The sequence below is a fragment of the Bos indicus x Bos taurus genome, chromosome 22 (genome assembly GCF_003369695.1).
Source record: "Bos indicus x Bos taurus breed Angus x Brahman F1 hybrid chromosome 22, Bos_hybrid_MaternalHap_v2.0, whole genome shotgun sequence".
NCBI classification, from domain to species: Eukaryota; Metazoa; Chordata; class Mammalia; order Artiodactyla; family Bovidae; genus Bos; species Bos indicus x Bos taurus.
This window is the reverse complement of record NC_040097.1, coordinates 11,030,646-11,048,349: the sequence shown is the minus strand read 5'-3', so window position 1 is coordinate 11,048,349 and position 17,704 is coordinate 11,030,646. Positions and strand designations below refer to the sequence as shown.

The window sequence follows — 17,704 nt, the reverse complement described above, 5'->3', positions numbered from 1 at the left end:
AATGGGAAAGACTAGAGATCTCTTCAAGAAAATTAAGAGATACCAAGGGAATATTTTATGCAAAGATGGGCACAATAAAGGGCAGAAATGTTATGGACCTAATGGAAGCAGAAGATATTAAGAAGAGGTGGCAAGAATACACAGAAGAACTATACAAAAAAGATCTTCATGACCTGGATAATCACGATGGTGTGATCACTCACCTAGAGCCAAACATCCTGGACTGCAAAGCCAAGTGGAGGTGATGGAATTCCAGTTGAGCTATTGCAAATACTAAATTTCAAATACTAAAAGATGATGCTGTGAAAGTGCTGCACTCAATATGTCAGCAAATTTGGAAAATTCAGCAGTGGCCACAGGGCTGGAAAAGGTCAGTTTTCATTCCAATCCCAAAGAAAGGCAATGCCAAAGCATGTTCAAACTACCAAACAATTGCACTGATCTCACACGCTAGCAAAGTTATGCTCAAAATTCTCCAAGTCAGGCTTCAACAGTATGTGAACCATGAACTTCCAGATGTTCAAGCTGGATTTAGAAAAAGGCAGAGGAACCAGAGATCAAATTGCCAACATCCTTTGGATCATCGAAAAATCGAGACAGTTCCAGAAAAACATCTACTTCTGCTTTATTGACTATACCAAAGCCTTGATTTTGTGGATCACAACAAGCTGTGGAAAATTCTTCAAGAGATGGGAATACCAGACCACCTGACCTGCCTCCTGAGAAATTGATATGCAGGTCAAGAAGCAACAGTTAGAACTAGACATGGAACAACACACTGTTTCCAAATCAGGAAAGGAGTACCTCAAGGCTGTATATTTTCACCCTGCTTATTAAACTTGTATGCAGAGTACATCATGAGACATGCTGGACGGGATGAAGCACAAGCTGAAATCAAGATTGCAGGGAGAAATGTCAATAACCTCAGATATGCAGATGACACCACAAGAACTAAAGAGCCTCCTGATGAAAGTGAAAGAGGAGAGTAAAAAAGTTGGCTTAAAGCTCAACATTCAGAAAACTAAGATCATGGCATCTGGTCCCGTCACTTCATGGCAAATAGATGGGGGAACGATGGAAACAGTGACAGACACTATTTTTGGGGAGCTCCAAAATCACTGCAGATGGTGACTGCAGCCATGAAATTAAAAGACGCTTGCTCCTTGGAAGAAAAGTTATGACCAACCTAGACAGCATATTAAAAAGCAGAGACATCACTTTGCCAACAAAGGTCCGTCTAGTCAAAGCTTTGGTTTTTCCAGTAATCATGTATGGATGTGAGAGTTGGACCATAAAAAAAGCTGAGCACCAAAGAGTTGATGTTTGGAACTATGGTGTTGGAGAAGACTTTTGAGAGTCCTTTGGACAGCAAGGAGATCCAACCAGTCCATCCCAAAGGAAATCAGTCCTGAATATTCAATGGAAGGACTGATGCTGAAGCTGAAACTCCAATACTTTGGCCACCTGATGCAAAGAACTGACTCGTTTAAAAAGAACCTGATGCTGAGAATGATTGAAGGCAGGAGGAGAAGGGGACCAAAGAGGATGAGATGGTTGGATGGCATCACCGACTTGATGGACATGAGTTTGAGCAAACTCCAGGAGTTGGTGATAGACAGAGAAGCCTGGCATGCTGCAGTCCATGGGTTGGCAAAGACTCAGACACGACTGAGTGACTGAACTGAAGTGGGGCTACACTGAAGTTCAAGTTCCTTTAAGGAAATTGACAGAGAAGTGGGTTTCATGAAGCCATTTCTCACGTGAACCAATTATTTTTGTCATGTTGTCCTGCTTCACGGGCTTTTACTTTTGGATCCCTCAGTCTTCCATCCCCTCCCAGGCAGGACAAGCTCAGCCCTGTCTGCCCTGGGGAAAGCCTGGATACTACCATTTATGCCTCTGGACACTGCCAGGAGCCTGTCATCCCTGCGAGGGGACCTGAAGTTTATCTTCTTTCCAGGGAACTTGGAGGGTACACACCCGGAAGATGGAGTGGACCCTACCACTGCTCCAATTCTCTCATCTCCTGGCCCACGGGCTTCAAGGATATGTATGCAGCCCCTTTAAGGATACTCCCTGGTGAGTCCAGTGAATGGGAAAAGGTGGAAAGGATCAATGGTAGGGGCATGTTCCCTGGGGCTCAGCAATAATGGGAGAAATACCAGCTATTGGAGGATCGCATGTATCAGAGCTCCGTGTAGATGGGAGAGGCTGTCACTGCTCCTCCTCTCTACTTTTATCCCCTAGCTTCAGTTTATCTCTGGGGGTTTGGAGCTCCAGGTCTCTCTCCCATATTTTTAGGGGGCCCACCAAGCCAGAGACACATGTGAACTGTCCTGTGGGGTGGGCTGGGGGCTCTTTATCCTTGCCTGTCTCCTCAAGTCGGTAGTCATTTCGGCCAGCTTAGGGCTGAGACTGGATAGCCCCGCAGAGTGCAAAGGTTTGGATGGCGCCTTCTTCCCCAACTCCCAGCGGAAACCTTCTCGCCTGGATCCTATTGGCTGCAGTGGCTGCAGGCCATCCGTGAACCTGCTCGGATCTGGATACTCCCTCTGAACCCCTTTTCTCCCCTAATGTTTCTCCCCAAACTACAACCCATGCCACCCGCACAGGGTCCAGGGGTCCAAGTGCAGCCCATAGGGGGCGCCTGCACACCAGCACACCGCCTTGGAGGAGCCATTAGCTGGGCGGACAGACCCGTTGCCACGCCCTCGTGCTGCCACCGGTCCTATTCAGAGATAAGCGGGCCTGTCGCTAACGAAGCGGAGTGCCCCGAAGGAAATCTGAGCTCAGGTAGGTAGAGCAACGGCCTCTCCCTAGCCCATTCAACTTGGTTTTCACCGGTTGGTCTCTAGGTCACGCCCAACCCCCTTGGCTTACGTCAGCCTCGAATCCAAGAGCTCTAATTGGCCCTCCCTGACCACTCGGCCCCACCTCCTGCACTGCGACTGGTCGGCGCGCAGGGCCCCGCCCCATTTTCCTGGAAAGTTCTTGGAAATCTGTCAAAGGTGTTTCCTTTAGCTGCCCTCGGCTCCAGACTAGGGGAGCCGACGCCCCCCACCCGCACCCCTCGCCGCCCGACCGCACAGCCGGCGGTTCTAGGAAGACGTCGCTTCCGGGAAGGGCTGGGACACAGAGGACAAAAGATTAGGCTGTTCGCCCCGCCCTGTCCTCCAGGCCCGCCCCCCGCGCCCTCCCGGCGCGTCCGCGACGCCACCTCTCAGTCCCGGCCCGCCGCCTGTGCACCCCGGGAGCCTGCCCTGCGAGCGCGATCCGCGCCCACTGGCTCATTCCAGCCGCCGCCGTCAGGCCGAGCCTCAGCTCCGGAGCAACAGCTGCCGCTGCCGGGACATGGTCCTCTGCGTTCAGGGGTAAGCGCGGCTCTCTGCCCCAACCCAGCTCCGCGCCGGGACGCGGCGGAGAACTGGCCTCGTGCTAGCCACCGAGTATTAAGAGGGTCGGAGAAAGACCTCGGGAGTGTGATAACAAAGAAAGGTGACAACATCGTCACCACCTCTACTGGCACTGTGGGTACGGAAACTGGGGGTCAGCTAGCGACAGGAGAAACACCGGGTGGGCTAAGCTTGGGTTCTGGCTGGAGAAGGTGGGCGCTTCAGGCAGCGCCTCCTCCCAGACGTGGCTCACTTGCCCAGCCGTTCTGGATCGGGAGCGCTCTACCCTGGCCTGCCGGCCCAATAACCTACTGTGACCATGGGCTAGCCCTTGCCCCTTTCTGTCCTGCCATCCACTCTCCTGCCTCAGGCTCGCAGTTAGGCTCTTCTTGGGAAACCAATCTGAGATCCTTACTTCTACCCAGGTTGGCACCTGCTAAATAAGCAGCTCTTGGAAGATACTAGGTTTGACCCAGTCCTGTCTGAGGCACCCCCTCACAATGGCCTCATCCCTACTCTCAGTCCAATATGGGATCCCACTGTGAGAAGTGCCTTGGCTCCTGCCTCCCTTCTCCAAGTTTCCCAAAAACTTGCAGGGCGGTGGGGGGGGGGGGGGGCGGGGGGCGGGCTTATAAGACAGTCTTGGCTTCAGCTGAGCATTCTTAACACATTCCTTCTGGCCAGAACCTCAGCGTCCCCTTCAACCAAGGGTCTGATGCTCTCCGAACTCATCTGACAGGAGCTCAGAAGCTCCAGGGTGAGTGAAAGGAGATGTGAGTGGGTGCTCCACAGCCAGAGAGAATTAGGTGGCCCAGTGACTGCTGTTATCAAAACTGGTATCGTACCAAGTGAGGAAGGGTGGAAGGTGGGGCAAGGCTGAAGTGCCCCCCAGCTCTGAGCAGTCCTGTTTCCAGCACCTGGAGGTGCCAGGAAGACTGTACGTGCTTCAGTTTCTCCCTGAGCATCTCCAGAATCTCCCTTGCTCCTCTCTGCACTTTGGGACTCCCAAACACCTTCCCCCATGCTTCTGCCTTTGTTCACAGGACCCCAGCCAATTCTAGGGTCCCACAGTCTCTCACTTTGCTCCAGCTGAAGGCCCCCTTGGAATATCAGTGCATCAGGCCAGTGCTCTTGTCAGGGAGCAAGACCAGCTAGTGCTCTCCTGAGCCAGGGAGCAGGAATTCCCAACTGTAGGTTTGGGGTGTCAGCTTTGCTGAGGGCTACCTGCTCAGGGTTGAGTTTGCTTTACTAGTTTATGTCCCCAAACAGAATGCACAGGCTGGCTGCACTGCAGGCACCCTCACATACTGGCCACCTACGCCTGGAGCACCACAGCCACCACCACCATGACACAATAACACAGCTGTGGACACACCCCTCCCCAGATGTATATAGTCACTCACCAAGACCTTGTGGTGACCAATACAGCCACTCACACATCCAGATATCATATCATCATCCCTAGAGGTCTCTACACCCACATATGCTAAGCTGTTTGGACATGGCCACCCCCAGAGACTCTATCCAGTCTGACTGGCTAACCACCTCCTATAGTCCTAGAAGGCCCCTGGCCTGAGCTGAGCTCTGGGTCCCAGTAGGGAGGCCCTCAGCCAGTTGCTTGGATCTCAGCCTCCAGCTCTTCTAGAGGGAGTCCAGAGCTCCCACAGTGTAGCCAGAGTTGGGGTGAAGAAGTGTCACCAGGCTATGGTGTGCCAGGGTCTTATGGCCCCTTCTTCTCATGAGCAGTTGCCGGCCCCCTGATTTGTTAACATCTTCTAGAGTCACCTATAACTTACATCAGAGCTGGTTCCTCTCCCTGGCTCCTGCCGCCGGCTCCTGCCTACCTCTTCCTGCCGTGTAAACAATACCTGGCAGTGTTTCCCGATGTCGTCATCTCGGCCTGCTGTGCCTTTGCTGCTTCTCCTTCCTCTGGCCTGAGACTCAGCTCAGGAGCAGGCTGACCCTGACTCCCCTGTAACATCCTTTGCTTCTTTATGACTTTGGGTTATGAGCACTCCTTTAGGGCAGGGCCCAAGGTTACGTGATCCTGATGTCTTGAGGCCTGGAAGAGAACCAGACCCAGAACTGAGATCCGAGGATTTCTTTTGTGACGAGTGGGAGAGGAATGGCAGCCTCTTCCACAGGAACCAGGGCCATGCCTCTCACTCCCAAGAACCCCCAGGATCACTGCACTGGGTGGGCTTCTCTTAAAGAGAAGCTACTACTCAGACTGGGGCCAGTTCAGCAACCCAATTCTAGTCATCTGAGAATATGGTGTGGCCCAACCCCTCAGTGTCTGGGCTGGGATGACCCCTCACTGGGGCAGTGGGGAAGTGGACCTCTAGTGAAGAGCAGTGTTTGCTTAAGATCACGGTGTCTGGTAGGGCAGGCCTGTCAGAGTGGGATCTGGAATGTGGGATGAGTACCCTGCCCTTTGGTGGGAGCTCATATTTATGGGAGGTGGGACTTAAGTGCCTTTAGAGGCCACTGTGTACCCCAGACCCTCAGCTGGGAGGAGGAGAGAACAGGATGAGAGTCTGACCTGTTCAGGGAGATAATTCTAGCCTCTAAGGCCTGGCCAGTGTAGACCAAGGTCCCTCTGCCAGACACTGTTGTCCATGGGGAGGTAGCATGTGACCCATCCCTTGGCTCAACCAGGACCGTGTATTTAATCAGCCACCTCTGCCAGGAGGGCACCATTGTGGGGCCTCTTTGCACTGGATCCTATCTATGTGGTGGGAACCCCAACTGCCCACTGTGAACTAGAGATGCCTACAGGGAGTGATCTATGGATTTGGTTGGTACAAAATAGAAGAGATTACAGATGGCCCTTTGTCCCTGCAGATGTGAAACCTGGGGATACAGAGAGCCCATGTATTCATTGTACTGCACCATTCATATAAGGGACTCAAGCATCCACAGGTTCCATCTCCTGGAACCATCTCCCCATGGATACTGGCTCCAACTATAATTGCTCTTTGATAAATGCAGGAGAGTGGGAAAGTCTCTTTCAGAAGAGGGTTTATATGTGGGGGAGGCCATCAAGGGGGCCTTTTGTGCTGACAAGCGGGAGGTGGAGTACTGGTCTCATGAGTGAGCAGAGGGGAAACTGGGGCTCACAGTGAGATAGACTGGCCAGAGGCCACGTAGCCAGTCTAGGGCAGAGGGGATCCCTGGAAATGGAGAGAGCACAGGGCCTCCACTCACTGCCCATGCACCTCCTTCTAGACTTTGTCCTTTGCTGGCCGTGGAGCAGATTGGGCAGCGGCCCCTGTGGGCCCAGTCCCTGGAGCTGCCCCAGCAAGTTATGCAGCCTTTGTCTGCTGGCGCCTTCCTGGAGGAGGCAGTAGAGGAGTCCCCAGCCCAGCCAGAGAGGGAGCCCAAGGTGGTGGACCCCGAGGAGGACCTGCTGTGCATAGCCAAGACCTTCTCCTACCTTCGGGAATCTGGTGAGTCTGAGGAGGGAGGAGGAATTGTCCTGGGAAGTCTGACGGGGGAAGATTAGCTCTGCCTGTTGAGTCTAATTTGAGAGGCAAGCCTCTGGCCAGAAGAGTCTGACGGGAGGGAAGGTCCCCAGCCTTCCCCAGGGAGGGGTGATGAGAAGAGGCTGAGCCCTGCCATGCCCTGGGTTGGTGCACCCAGCTACTTTCCACTGTGACCAGTTGGTTCCTTTCCTGTCCACTTGCCTAGGCTGGTACTGGGGTTCCATTACGGCCAGTGAGGCCCGGCAACACCTTCAGAAGATGCCAGAGGGCACCTTCCTGGTACGTGACAGCACCCACCCCAGCTACCTGTTCACACTGTCCGTCAAGACCACCCGCGGGCCCACCAACGTGCGCATTGAGTACGCCGACTCCAGCTTCCGCCTGGACTCCAACTGCCTGTCCAGGCCTCGCATCCTGGCCTTCCCAGATGTGGTGAGCCTGGTCCAGCACTACGTGGCCTCCTGTGCTGCAGACACCCGGAGTGACAGTCCCGACCTTGCCACCACCCCGGCCCTGCCCACCCCGAAGGAAGATGCGCCCGGTGACCCAGCCCTGCCCGCCACGGCCGTTCACCTGAAACTGGTACAGCCCTTTGTGCGCAGGAGCAGCACCCGGAGCCTGCAGCACCTGTGCCGCCTGGTCATCAACCGCCTGGTGGTCGACGTGGACTGCCTGCCGCTTCCCCGGCGCATGGCTGACTACCTCCGACAATACCCCTTCCAGCTCTGACCCGGCCGAGTAGCCGCCTGGCCTCACCCAGCTGGACCCTGGAGGGGACATGGGCCCCAGCTGGACTTGGGCTCCCATGACCCCTCCTCCAGTCATCCTGGTGCCCGTGAGCATCTGGCAGCTAGACCAGGAACGGTCTGCAGGAACAAGGCTGGGGGTGAGGGGTCAGGGGAAGTTTCACACGACTTGGAGGTCAGCGCCCCCCGCTCCCCCGCAACTCCGTTGTGGTGGGCCATATGTGTCAAAAGAGAGGGCACTGGCAGGACCTTATCTCAGCCGTGTGGGCTGGGCCCAGTCCCCCACTCACCTGCTGCGGACTCCTGAACTGCGTAGACTTGGCCGACCCTGGTTGCTCCATCCACAGGGTGGGGCGGGCCCCTTCCTTCCAGCTAGCCAGCCTCTGTCTCGGGGGTATATCAGCCAGAGGAACCGAGGTTGATGGTGACAGTCCCCGGGCGGGGGCACAGACCAAACTAGGGGACAGCACAGTTATATAGTATTTATTTATTTATTCTCCCTGGGTTGGTCTCGGGGTGAGCCGACCCCTCCTCTCTGCCCTGAGCACTCCAGAGGCCCCAGACTGGCCCCAGCTTCTCTGGTTCCTCTCACCCTGAGATGCGCTGCTGGACCCAAGGTGGTCCTGCATGTACTGGCACTAACCCATCCACCAGAGAAGGAGTCCTTCTCCTTGGCCTCCAGCCCTGTTTTGGGAGTATGGGTGAATAAACAAGAACATGGAGCCAACATGTTAGCACCCAGCAGAGCCTGCCACTCAGCCCTTCCAGGGCCAAGCCCTATCTGCACAGAGCTGGTCTCGCCGGGGCACAGGCCCTGCACGAGTTGGGGGCCGGGTCAGGGAGCAGCATGGTCGTTGGGGGGCCACTGCTCCAGCTCTGCTGGGTCTGCTTCCTGCCCAGAAAAGTGCGTTCACACAAGAGAGGGAACGAAACTCCATATCTGACGAGACTTTATAAAATAATTACTACTTAAAACAGTTTAGTAGTCTTTTTATTTTCACTGCTTTTTCTGTAATGACAATAAAATTGTACCTTTCATGTATGGAGCCCTCAGAGGGGCCTTTTTTGAGTCGTATACCGTCTGTCCCCTTCGATCTTACTGTCAGTATCCCCCACTTTACATCTGGGTCAGCAGAGGCCCAGAGACCTGTGTGGCTGAGCCGGCCCTGCTAGGGCACCCAGTGAAGAGTGGAGAGGGTTGTTATTGTTGTTGTTCAGTCACCAAATCGTGTCCGACTCTTCATGACCCCATGGATTGCAGCACACCAGGCTTCCCTGTCCCTCACCATCTCCCAGAGTTTGTCCAAGTTCATGCTCACTGAGTCAGTGATGCCATCCCACCATCTCATCCTCTGTCATCCTCTTCTCCTCCTGCCTTCAGTCTTTCCCAGCATCGGGGTCTTTTCCAGTGAGTCAGGGCTGTTTGCATCATGTGGCCAAAGTATTTATTTATTTATTCTATTCAGCTTCAGCATCAGCCCTTCCAAAGAGTATTCAGAGTTGATTTCATTTAAGATTGACCGGTTTGATCCTCTTGCTTTCTGAGGGACTCCCAAGAGTCTTCTCCAGCACCACAGCTCGAAAGCCTCAATTCTTCTGTGCTTTGCTTTCTTTACTCTCCAGCTCTCACATCCATATATGACTAATGGAAAGACCATAGCCTGGACTATATGACTACTGTCATCAACATGATGTCTTTGCTTTTTAACACACTGTCTAGGTTTGTCATAGCTTTCCTGCCAAGAAGCAATTGTCTTATAATTTCATGGCTGCAGTCACCATCTGCAGTGATTTTAGAGCTCAAGAAGAGGAAATCTGTCACTACTTCCACCTTTTCACCTTCTATTTGCCGTGAAGTGATGGGACCAGATACCATAATGTTAGTTTTATAGTGGAAGGGGTAGGGAGAAGCCCTTGTCCACTCATTCCCTCTTTTCCCCTTGGAGGGTGGGATGCAGGGCACTAGTGGGACTGCCTGCAGGGTCACTGCCCAGTGCCAGGTCGGGGAGGTTAGCAGAGGAGCATCAGACCTGAAAGATGTGTGAACAGGAGATGCCAACTAAATGCAGGTGGAATACCAGGGGTATGGGAGCTGTGGACCACTCCCGGGGGCAGCGTCTTTTGAGATGACGAGGCTTAACAGAGAAGTCAGGCTGGATCATCCCAAGGAGAAGGTACAGGGCCTGCAAAGGCACCAGGGCATGACCGGGGAGCTTATATTCCTGATCACAAGGAGGCCTAGGGAAGGTCATTCTGTGGAGCAGGGTAGAACAGTTGACTTGGGGATAGTGGCTGGCCACAGGGTCTGGCCTGGGATGGGTCTGATGGGGTTCTGTCCTAGGCTGACTGGGGTTTGGGGACTCTTTCAGTCAGGGTCCTGCGTACCAGAAGTAGGTGAAAAAGCAAGTAAAATGAAAACACTCCATTATCTGATGGTCTGCCTTTGGAGCACTTCAGCACCTGGAATCCTACTCTGTCCTGAAACTTTCTACACCATTGACTCCCTCACAGGAAAGTACCTCTGAAACTCACTCATGGCCTTTCAGCCCTCATTTCAGAAATAGTTCTAACCTTTCTATTTTCTTAGCCATTAGACAACTAAAAGTTGCAGATGCAAAGAGGCAAATGTCAGCAGATTGAAGACAGGAAGTTGTGAGGAGTGATGTTGATGACAAGGATGAGGCAGGACAGGATAAAAATCAAGAACTCTGGAGGTGTAGAACCCTGGGGGTACAGAGAGAGGCGTGGCAAAGAATGGAGCTGCTGTTGGGTGAGAGTGAGCAAGAAGTGGGTGAGGGCTATCTTTACCAGGTCCACGCGTCCCGCCTGGCACCTTTTCCACTGCTGGCTGCAGGGCCCGGCAACACACCTCGTCCAGGGCACCATGGCCCTGCCAGGGATGTCTGTGGTTTCTCATTGCTTCAGCCTAGATCCCAGCCCCTTTGTGACTCCCAGAATGCCTGAGATGACCCCTGTGTCTGCTCCACCCCCGGATCTGAGTCATCCAGTGAGTAGGCAGTGGACACAGAGGGGCAAAGGCAGGCTCTTCCTGTCCCAGACAGTGCTGGAGTGGAAGGACGCCCTTCACTGTCCACAGAGGGGAGGCGTCAAGGTGTCCACAGGGTGCTGGAAACACACAGGGCTTTGTACCTTATGCAGTGCTCACTACAACGCTGAATGGCTTAGAGTGGGCCTAGACATTACCCTGGTGGCTCAGCGGTAAAGAATCTGCCTGCCGATCCAGGAAACCTAGCTTCAATCCCTGGGTGGGGAAGAGCCCCTGGAGAATGAAATGGCAACCCACTCCAGTATTCTTGCCTAGAGAAGCCCATGGACAGAGGAGCCTGGCAGGCTACAGTCCATGGGGTCACAAAGTGCTGAACACAACTAGGCGACTAAACAACAAAATATCACCCATACTCCACAGAAGAGGAGACAAGCCCAGAAGGGGCACGGGGGCAGCTGAGGGGACGAGGCACAGAGCAGAGCTAAGGCTGTGGGCTCCCAACTGCCCCCTTGCCCATGCACTGCTACGTGAGGTGGCAAGGATGGGCAGCTGGGGTGGGGGTGGCTTTCAGGTGAGCTGTTCTTGAATGCTGGTTTTATCCCCTTGTGTCCCTGCTTGCTAAGGTCTCTAGAGCTACTGGCCTGGCCAACAGGGTCCTATCCCCTTCCCCCTTGCCTCAGCCCAAATCAGGGTCTGGCTCTTGCCCGAAAAGGGGCTACCAGCTACCTCTGACCCCTGAGAGTTTTCTGCTTCAATTTTTTTTTGTTTTTAGCCACATTATATGGCACATGGTATCTTAGTTCCCAACCAGGGATCGAACACAGCCCTTGCATTGGAAGCATGAATCTTAACCAGTGGACCTCCAGGGAAGTCCCAGTCAGCTTCAATCTCATTCTCACATTTCCCTATCAAGTGAGTGAGTGATGCCTGCTTAGAACAGGATCAGTGGAGGGCATGTCATCAGGCCCCTCTGACTTGGGTCAGAGAGCCAGCCTAACAGATGCTAAATATCCTCTGGTGACTGCAGTCACCCCTGGGCGGTTCTGGGCTGGTGAAAGGGACACGCCTACTGGCACTGGTCAGGGAGGAAGAGGGGAACTGACTGGTGGGCACACAGGAACCCACACGACATACACACAGTAACTGATAGTAAGCCTTTACCAACCCAGTCCTTTGCCAGCACACATGCTCTCTGGGCACCAACTGGGCTGGACTCCATCTGGGCCCTGAGGACACAGCAGGGAATAAGATGGACACACTCCCCATCCTCGTGGGCTTCATGGGCTGGTGGGCGAGAGACAACAGACAAGGGCACAAGCGGACACTCGGGCCGAGCTCTGAGAGTGAAGTGAAAGCAGAGCAGGGGGCAGGGAAGAGAGTGCTCTGGGGGTGGGGGGACACGGCTGCAGATGAGGGGGTCGAGGAGGGTTCTGGAGCCAGGTGGCCCTGAGCCTGGATACCGTCGAGAAAGGACATCCCAGGTGGAAGGAGCTCCAGGGCAGTGGCCCTGAGGCAGGAACAAACGTAGCGAGACCAGAAGATGGCTGGCTTTCCTGGAGGGCTGAGGAGACAGAGGGCAGGTGGAGAGGGCACAGGGGGACCCACGGATGGTGTTCTGGTGGTGGAGCGCCCCTTCAGAGTTCAGCAGGGAAATGCTACGATCCGATGCTCATTTCTAAGCAGTGAACCTGTCAGCTGGGTGGGGATGACCCCATGAGGGCCTGGGGGCCAGAGGCCAGAAAGGAGGTTGAGAGGTGTGGGATATGGCTGAGTGGGGTGTGATGGAGACCAGGGGAGGGGAGGTGATCCTGGGCGGGAGTTCATGCCCATTAAGTTCTCCCTGCAGCCCTGCACACCAATAGAGGCTGTCCCCATTACAGGAAAAGAGGTATGGCTCAGAGAGAGGTTGTGGCTTTCTCAGGGTCACACAGCTTGTGAGGGACAGAGGCAGGGTTCAAACCCTGAATCAAGACCTTGTTTGTGTACCTGCGGCTCTGCGCTGCGTCCCAGGGGCTGGCATGCCAAAGCCTTGGCACTCACAAGGTGCTGGGGACAGGCACAAGGGCGGGGCGATTCAGGAGGGCATTATGGAGGAGGGGGGCTGGGGATTGCACCCTGGAGGATTCCGTCAGACCAGGGGAGGTGGGCTCACAGACTGATCTTATCTGGTGTCCCTCCTTGGACTTACAATACTCTGATGGAACAACTCTGGGACAGATATGCCATAGGCCACTCAGGTTTCTCTTGTCAATCAATGAGAAGTCTTCCTGGGAGACTTCGCCCACGATCACCGAGTGTCATTAACACCCTTGCAATCATTATCAGGCCCCCTGCCCCTGGGTTCAGCTTCTAACCTGCAAACTGAGCAAATCTTGCTGGATGATCAAGGCTGAACATGGATCTAAATAGGGCTGGGGACATGGGCCAGGCTGGTTCCACTCTCAGATGGGAAACTCGCACCCCTCACAGATGTACGGTGAAGCAGAGGGGCCGAGAGCCTCAGGTAAGTCCTGATCAAGGAGGCCGGAGGGTTGTGAAACCTCACAAAGGCCCTCTTCCTTGAAATGTGGAACCTGCGCAGGCCTGGGCGGCTCTTTCACACCAACCTGTCAGACCAGTTTTAATATAAAGCAAGTGGGAGCTTTGCCATAAGTTCAACAGTCTCTCCTGGGGAAGGTGTCCTTCCCCAACCCCGACTGCAGGGTGGGGGGGGGGCCCTCCCAAGCTGAGGCAGGCTGGGGCTCTCACATATGAGACCTGAGACGGAGGAGGGTCCCCAGAGGTTTACTCCTGTCTCCTGTGTCCCCTACACCCTGGTTTTACCCAAACCTCCCCTGCAGTCTGGATTATGTGCTGTACACTTGATCTGGGGGGCATGTCCCTCAACCTCACTGAACCTCAGAAGATTCCTCAGCTTTGAAGTGGGAAGAGGGATAGCACGTCTCTCAGAGGGAACATAGGGTTACCCAGGAGGATTTATGAGGCAATACTGAGGAGAGGCTGAGAGGGTTCACCGTGGCAGCTGCTGCAGCTGTCACTGTAACTATTCCTTGTCCCTTATTTTAATCCCATTTGAGAGGTGGGCTGGGCAGGTGCTGCTGTCCCCTGCAGTCCCCAGGGGAGCTGCAGGAGAGCTGGCTGGAACCCCCTGGAAATATAAGCAGCCCCTTACTGCCCCCCACCCCCAGCTTTGGTGCCGCGCTGCCAGCCCAGGCCTCCACCTTCAGGCGTCACCTGCCAACCAAGGCCTTGGGTTCCCATCATGGTGAACAGACCCATGGTGTCCGCATGGCTTGGGGTAGAGGCCAGACCAGCCCAACTTTCTAGCAACTTCAGTAGAAACTAGGCCATCTGCTACCCGTGGCCTCACCTGGGGGAGGCAGGGTGTGTGGGTTTCCCTTAGGCCTGTTACTCACTCAGCCCTCAGCGGTATGTGCCCTCAAAGGTGAGTCACAGGTCAGGGAGGTGAGCTGCGTCGGTCCCCTTTCAAAGCCGTAAGCCAGATATCCAGAGAGGCAGGGTGACTTGTCCACGGTCACCAGAGAAGTGGCCACACAGGATCGGAACCCAGGGCTTTGAATCCCAGGCCAGGGCTTGACCCCTCACCCTAGAACTCTTGAACAGGAGTTCTGTCCTTGTCAGGACTCCTGTCCAGACCTGGACTCATCCTGGACAAACTGTCCAGACTGTCCCCTAGACACACCTCCGCAACTCCCGCATGCACCCCCTGACCTGCTGGTCATGTCCCTCTACCCTGGCCCTGGTCCTTCTCAGGCTGCTCTCCTGTGGCTCCCCACAGCTGCCTTGCCCGCATCCGGCCTCACCATGGGTCACTGACCTGATGGCCTCCTTACTGGCCCCCTCAGCCCTGCCACCACCTCCAGAGTGAGGGGCTTGCAAGCCCGATAGTGGCCCACCTTCCTCACTTAGTGATATTCACAGGCTCCCTTAGATCTTGCCTGTGCCTCACCCCAGACTCCAAGATGTAGCTTCCCAAGCCACCAGCCCATTCCATTCTACTTCTCTCCAAACAGCCCTCCCCATGATATCATTCATCCCGGAATGTCCCTCTTCCTCATTCTGCCAGGGAAAACTCTTATTCACCCTTCCAAGTCCAACTCAAATACTCCTTTTCTGAGAAGTCTTCCTCAGCTTCTCTAGCACTGATTCATGCCTGTGTTGGGTACCCACCGCATCCTAGGGAATCCCCCTGGGGGCTGAGTTTTCCCAGGTCTCTCCAGCCTGGGGAGAAGAAAACATAATTTCCACAACTAATTCAAAACAACCATTCTTTGGCTAAATTTCTCTCTCTCTCTCTCTCACACACACACACACCACGCTTCCCATGAAAGTCTCCTGGGGTTGTCTTTGAAGAGGCAAATTAGCCAAGTGGAAAGAACTCAGGCAGAGTTCAAATTTTGGCCCCTCCAAAATCACCCTAAGGATCTCAGGCAAGTGGTTTATCTCTTGGAGCCTCAGTTTCCCCATCTGTCTGACAGAGATGTAGAAGAACCCTGCCACAGGGTGGTTGGAGCGGGGCTATGCCTGGCTGTGGGGGGATACGGGGTGAGTGGTAGCTGATGCTCATCTATGAGCAGGAGGGGACGTGAGAGGCCCAAAGCTGGAGGAGCCTTTTGGTATGGCCAAAGCTTTCTGCTCAATGGAAGGACAGCTGCTTCCATGACTCAAGCCTGGTTGAAGCCGGCAGGGCCCAGAGTGCAAGAAGTGGCCTCTGAGGACTGAGGGACTTGGGATGGCCACAACTCCTCCAGGCAGTCCTCTAGGACTGTTTCACTGCACAGTCCTCATTAGGGCGACCCACACTCTGACGGTGTGGCTGGAAGGGGAGTACCACCCAGCAAATGCTCCCCAGGCAGACTCCCCACACCCAGCACCCATGAGCCAGCCTGGGATTTCCTGTCCCCAGAGCCGGGCACCTCCTCCAGCAGAGGTGAAGATTTCACTCAGTTTGGGTTGGGGCAGAGCTTTGTTTGAAAAGTGTTTCTTCTCTGTCCCCCTTCCCCCAAGAAGCACTTCTCCCCTTCCCACTCCCACCAGCCCTACTTCTGAGCAACATCAGTGTGTGTGTGTGTGTGTGTGTGTGTGTGTGTGTGTTGACCTTTCCACTTGGCCAACATTCCTTTATTTTTCTCAGCTCCTTCGGGTAGATGGTCGTGGTAGGAGGAGCTGTAGGACAGCAGGTTCCTTTTCTCCAAAGTTCCAGAGACATGGAGCCCAAGGAGACACTAGAAAACGAAGGCTTATCCAGAAGGAGATGGGTTCCCAGGGCAGGCAGAGGAGTGTGGGGAAGAGACAAGAAGAGCTCTAACCCCAGTGTGAGTGCCTGCCAGGGCATGCCTCCAGGCATCCTTGCCGGATGAGCACTGTCAGCCCAGCATCTAGTGGGCAGGCTGAGCCTAGGTAGGCAAAGCTGGGTGACCCTGAGCACAGTGCTTTCTCTCTCTGAGCCAAACATGCCTCAAGTAGACCAAAGTCCTGGGTTTGCCGTCTATGTGATCAGCACTCACTGTCTCTACCCCAGAGGTGCCCAGATTGGGTCTCTGTAGCCCTTTTACTCTTCAGAGCCAGCAGGCGCCAATGGGAGGGGGTGTGGGCTTTAGGGCAGCAGCACCTGCTCTCGGCACCTTGACAGTCACCCCCTTTCTCCTCTTGGGGTCAGTGAATGCACTGGGGCAAGCTAGGCTCCAGAAGGATCCCTGGGTGTCCTCACAGAGGGCAGAGAAGGCGGGGCATGGGTACCCCCCACCCCCACCCTGGGTGAGGTGTTTTTGCTAGAATTGCAGCAGCTGCGGCTAGAGGCCTCTTCCCAGGAAGAAAGAGCAGAGCGCCTCTTCCAAGAACTCGGAGGAGGCCTGCAGGCAGGGGAGGGGGAGCGGGGGAGTTAATTTTAAACCAAACAGCCTTCAACGCTTCTCAGGAACTGGTTGCTCAACGTGATCTGGCAGGTCCCAGGCGGGTGGGCAGGCCTGTCGCCAGCTCAGAGGTGGCGGGGGTGGAGGACACGCCTCAGAGGGGGAGGCCCAGTGACCTTGAGGGAAGGTGGATCCTGTCCTGGCCCACGAATCGGGGGCTGTCACCCCCAACCCCCACCCACCTTGCTGAGGGTGCGGGATGGGGTGACTTCCTCCATCATAATCCAGCAAGGTAAAATTATAACATGATTAATAACACAGGTGTCCTGTCCTTCCCCCTGGCCCATCCCCCCTTCACTGCTCAGAACCTGACACTCCTGTGCCCTGGCCCGTACCTCTGGAGGTTATCTGATTGAAGGCCTGCTCTGAGGCCAGAGGAAGGCTTGTGCCTTGCGCTTATGAGATGGAACCCTGGGATGGGGGTGGGGGGGGGGGGCGGGGACTGAGGGTGGAGTGTAGCAACCACAGCCGAAGTTCAAGTCCCCATGGGTGAGCCTCTTGTGTGTGCAGGGAGGCTGTGAGCTGAACTCCCTGGGCTTAGCCCGCCCCCACAGCTGACTGGAGTCAAAGTGCCTTCACACACATTGACCTCCTTCCCCCGATGCTAGGGTGGCCACCCTCTCTGGGCTGACAGCCGAGGCCCACCTCCCAGTGTCTGGATCCTACAGAGGCCCCACCCAGGGCACCCCTCCTTCATTCCCTCCGCCAGCTGCCCATTGAGACCCCAGTAGCCTGGGTGGGGCGAGGCCTATGTTCTAGGAAAGGATCCTGAGCAAGTGCTGCCAGGAGCCGCAGTTCTTGGAATCGGCACTGAAGAGCGATGGGACGATTCCAGGAACCCGCTGGCCACTCCAGGGAGAGAGGCTTAGAGGAGGGGCAGTGACCCAGGTGAGGGGGAGGAGGCACCGCGGCCACAGCTGGGAATCCACGCCTCCAGGAAACCCTCCCTGACTGCAGGTGCCTCCGTAGACTCCTCTGTCTCAGCACTGAGTCTGCCAGGGCAGGCCCAGGTCTGGTACAACATCTTACAGTACCCAGCACCCAGCCTAGGACAGGCACAGAGTGGGCAATGGGAAGCAATATGGGGGAAGGGTGTGTGTGCCTGGGAGGAGGGGCGGCGTGCAGGGGAGGGGCGCAGGTC

At 55.1% G+C, this 17,704-nt stretch overlaps 1 protein-coding gene across 1 annotated transcript; it reads left to right on the top strand.

Annotated features, from left to right (window-relative positions):
• Window positions 1–2,998: 2,998 nt before the first annotated feature.
• Window positions 2,999–8,665, top strand: CISH (cytokine inducible SH2 containing protein). Its single transcript, XM_027523131.1, has 3 exons — window positions 2,999–3,371; window positions 6,621–6,841; window positions 7,083–8,665. The coding sequence occupies exons 1-3, from the start codon at window positions 3,352–3,354 to the stop codon at window positions 7,604–7,606; spliced, it is 765 nt and encodes a 254-aa protein (XP_027378932.1). The 5' UTR covers window positions 2,999–3,351; the 3' UTR covers window positions 7,607–8,665.
• The last annotated feature ends 9,039 nt before the right edge of the window (window positions 8,666–17,704 follow it).

Bases quoted from the DNA above. Each gene is read 5' to 3' on its own strand.
- CISH (XM_027523131.1), top strand. From the start codon at position 3,352: ATGGTCCTCTGCGTTCAGGG. The intron at 3,372-6,620 runs GTAAGCGCGGCT...ACCTCCTTCTAG, and splicing joins ATGGTCCTCTGCGTTCAGGG to ACTTTGTCCTTTGCTGGCCG. The intron at 6,842-7,082 runs GTGAGTCTGAGG...CCACTTGCCTAG, and splicing joins CTCCTACCTTCGGGAATCTG to GCTGGTACTGGGGTTCCATT.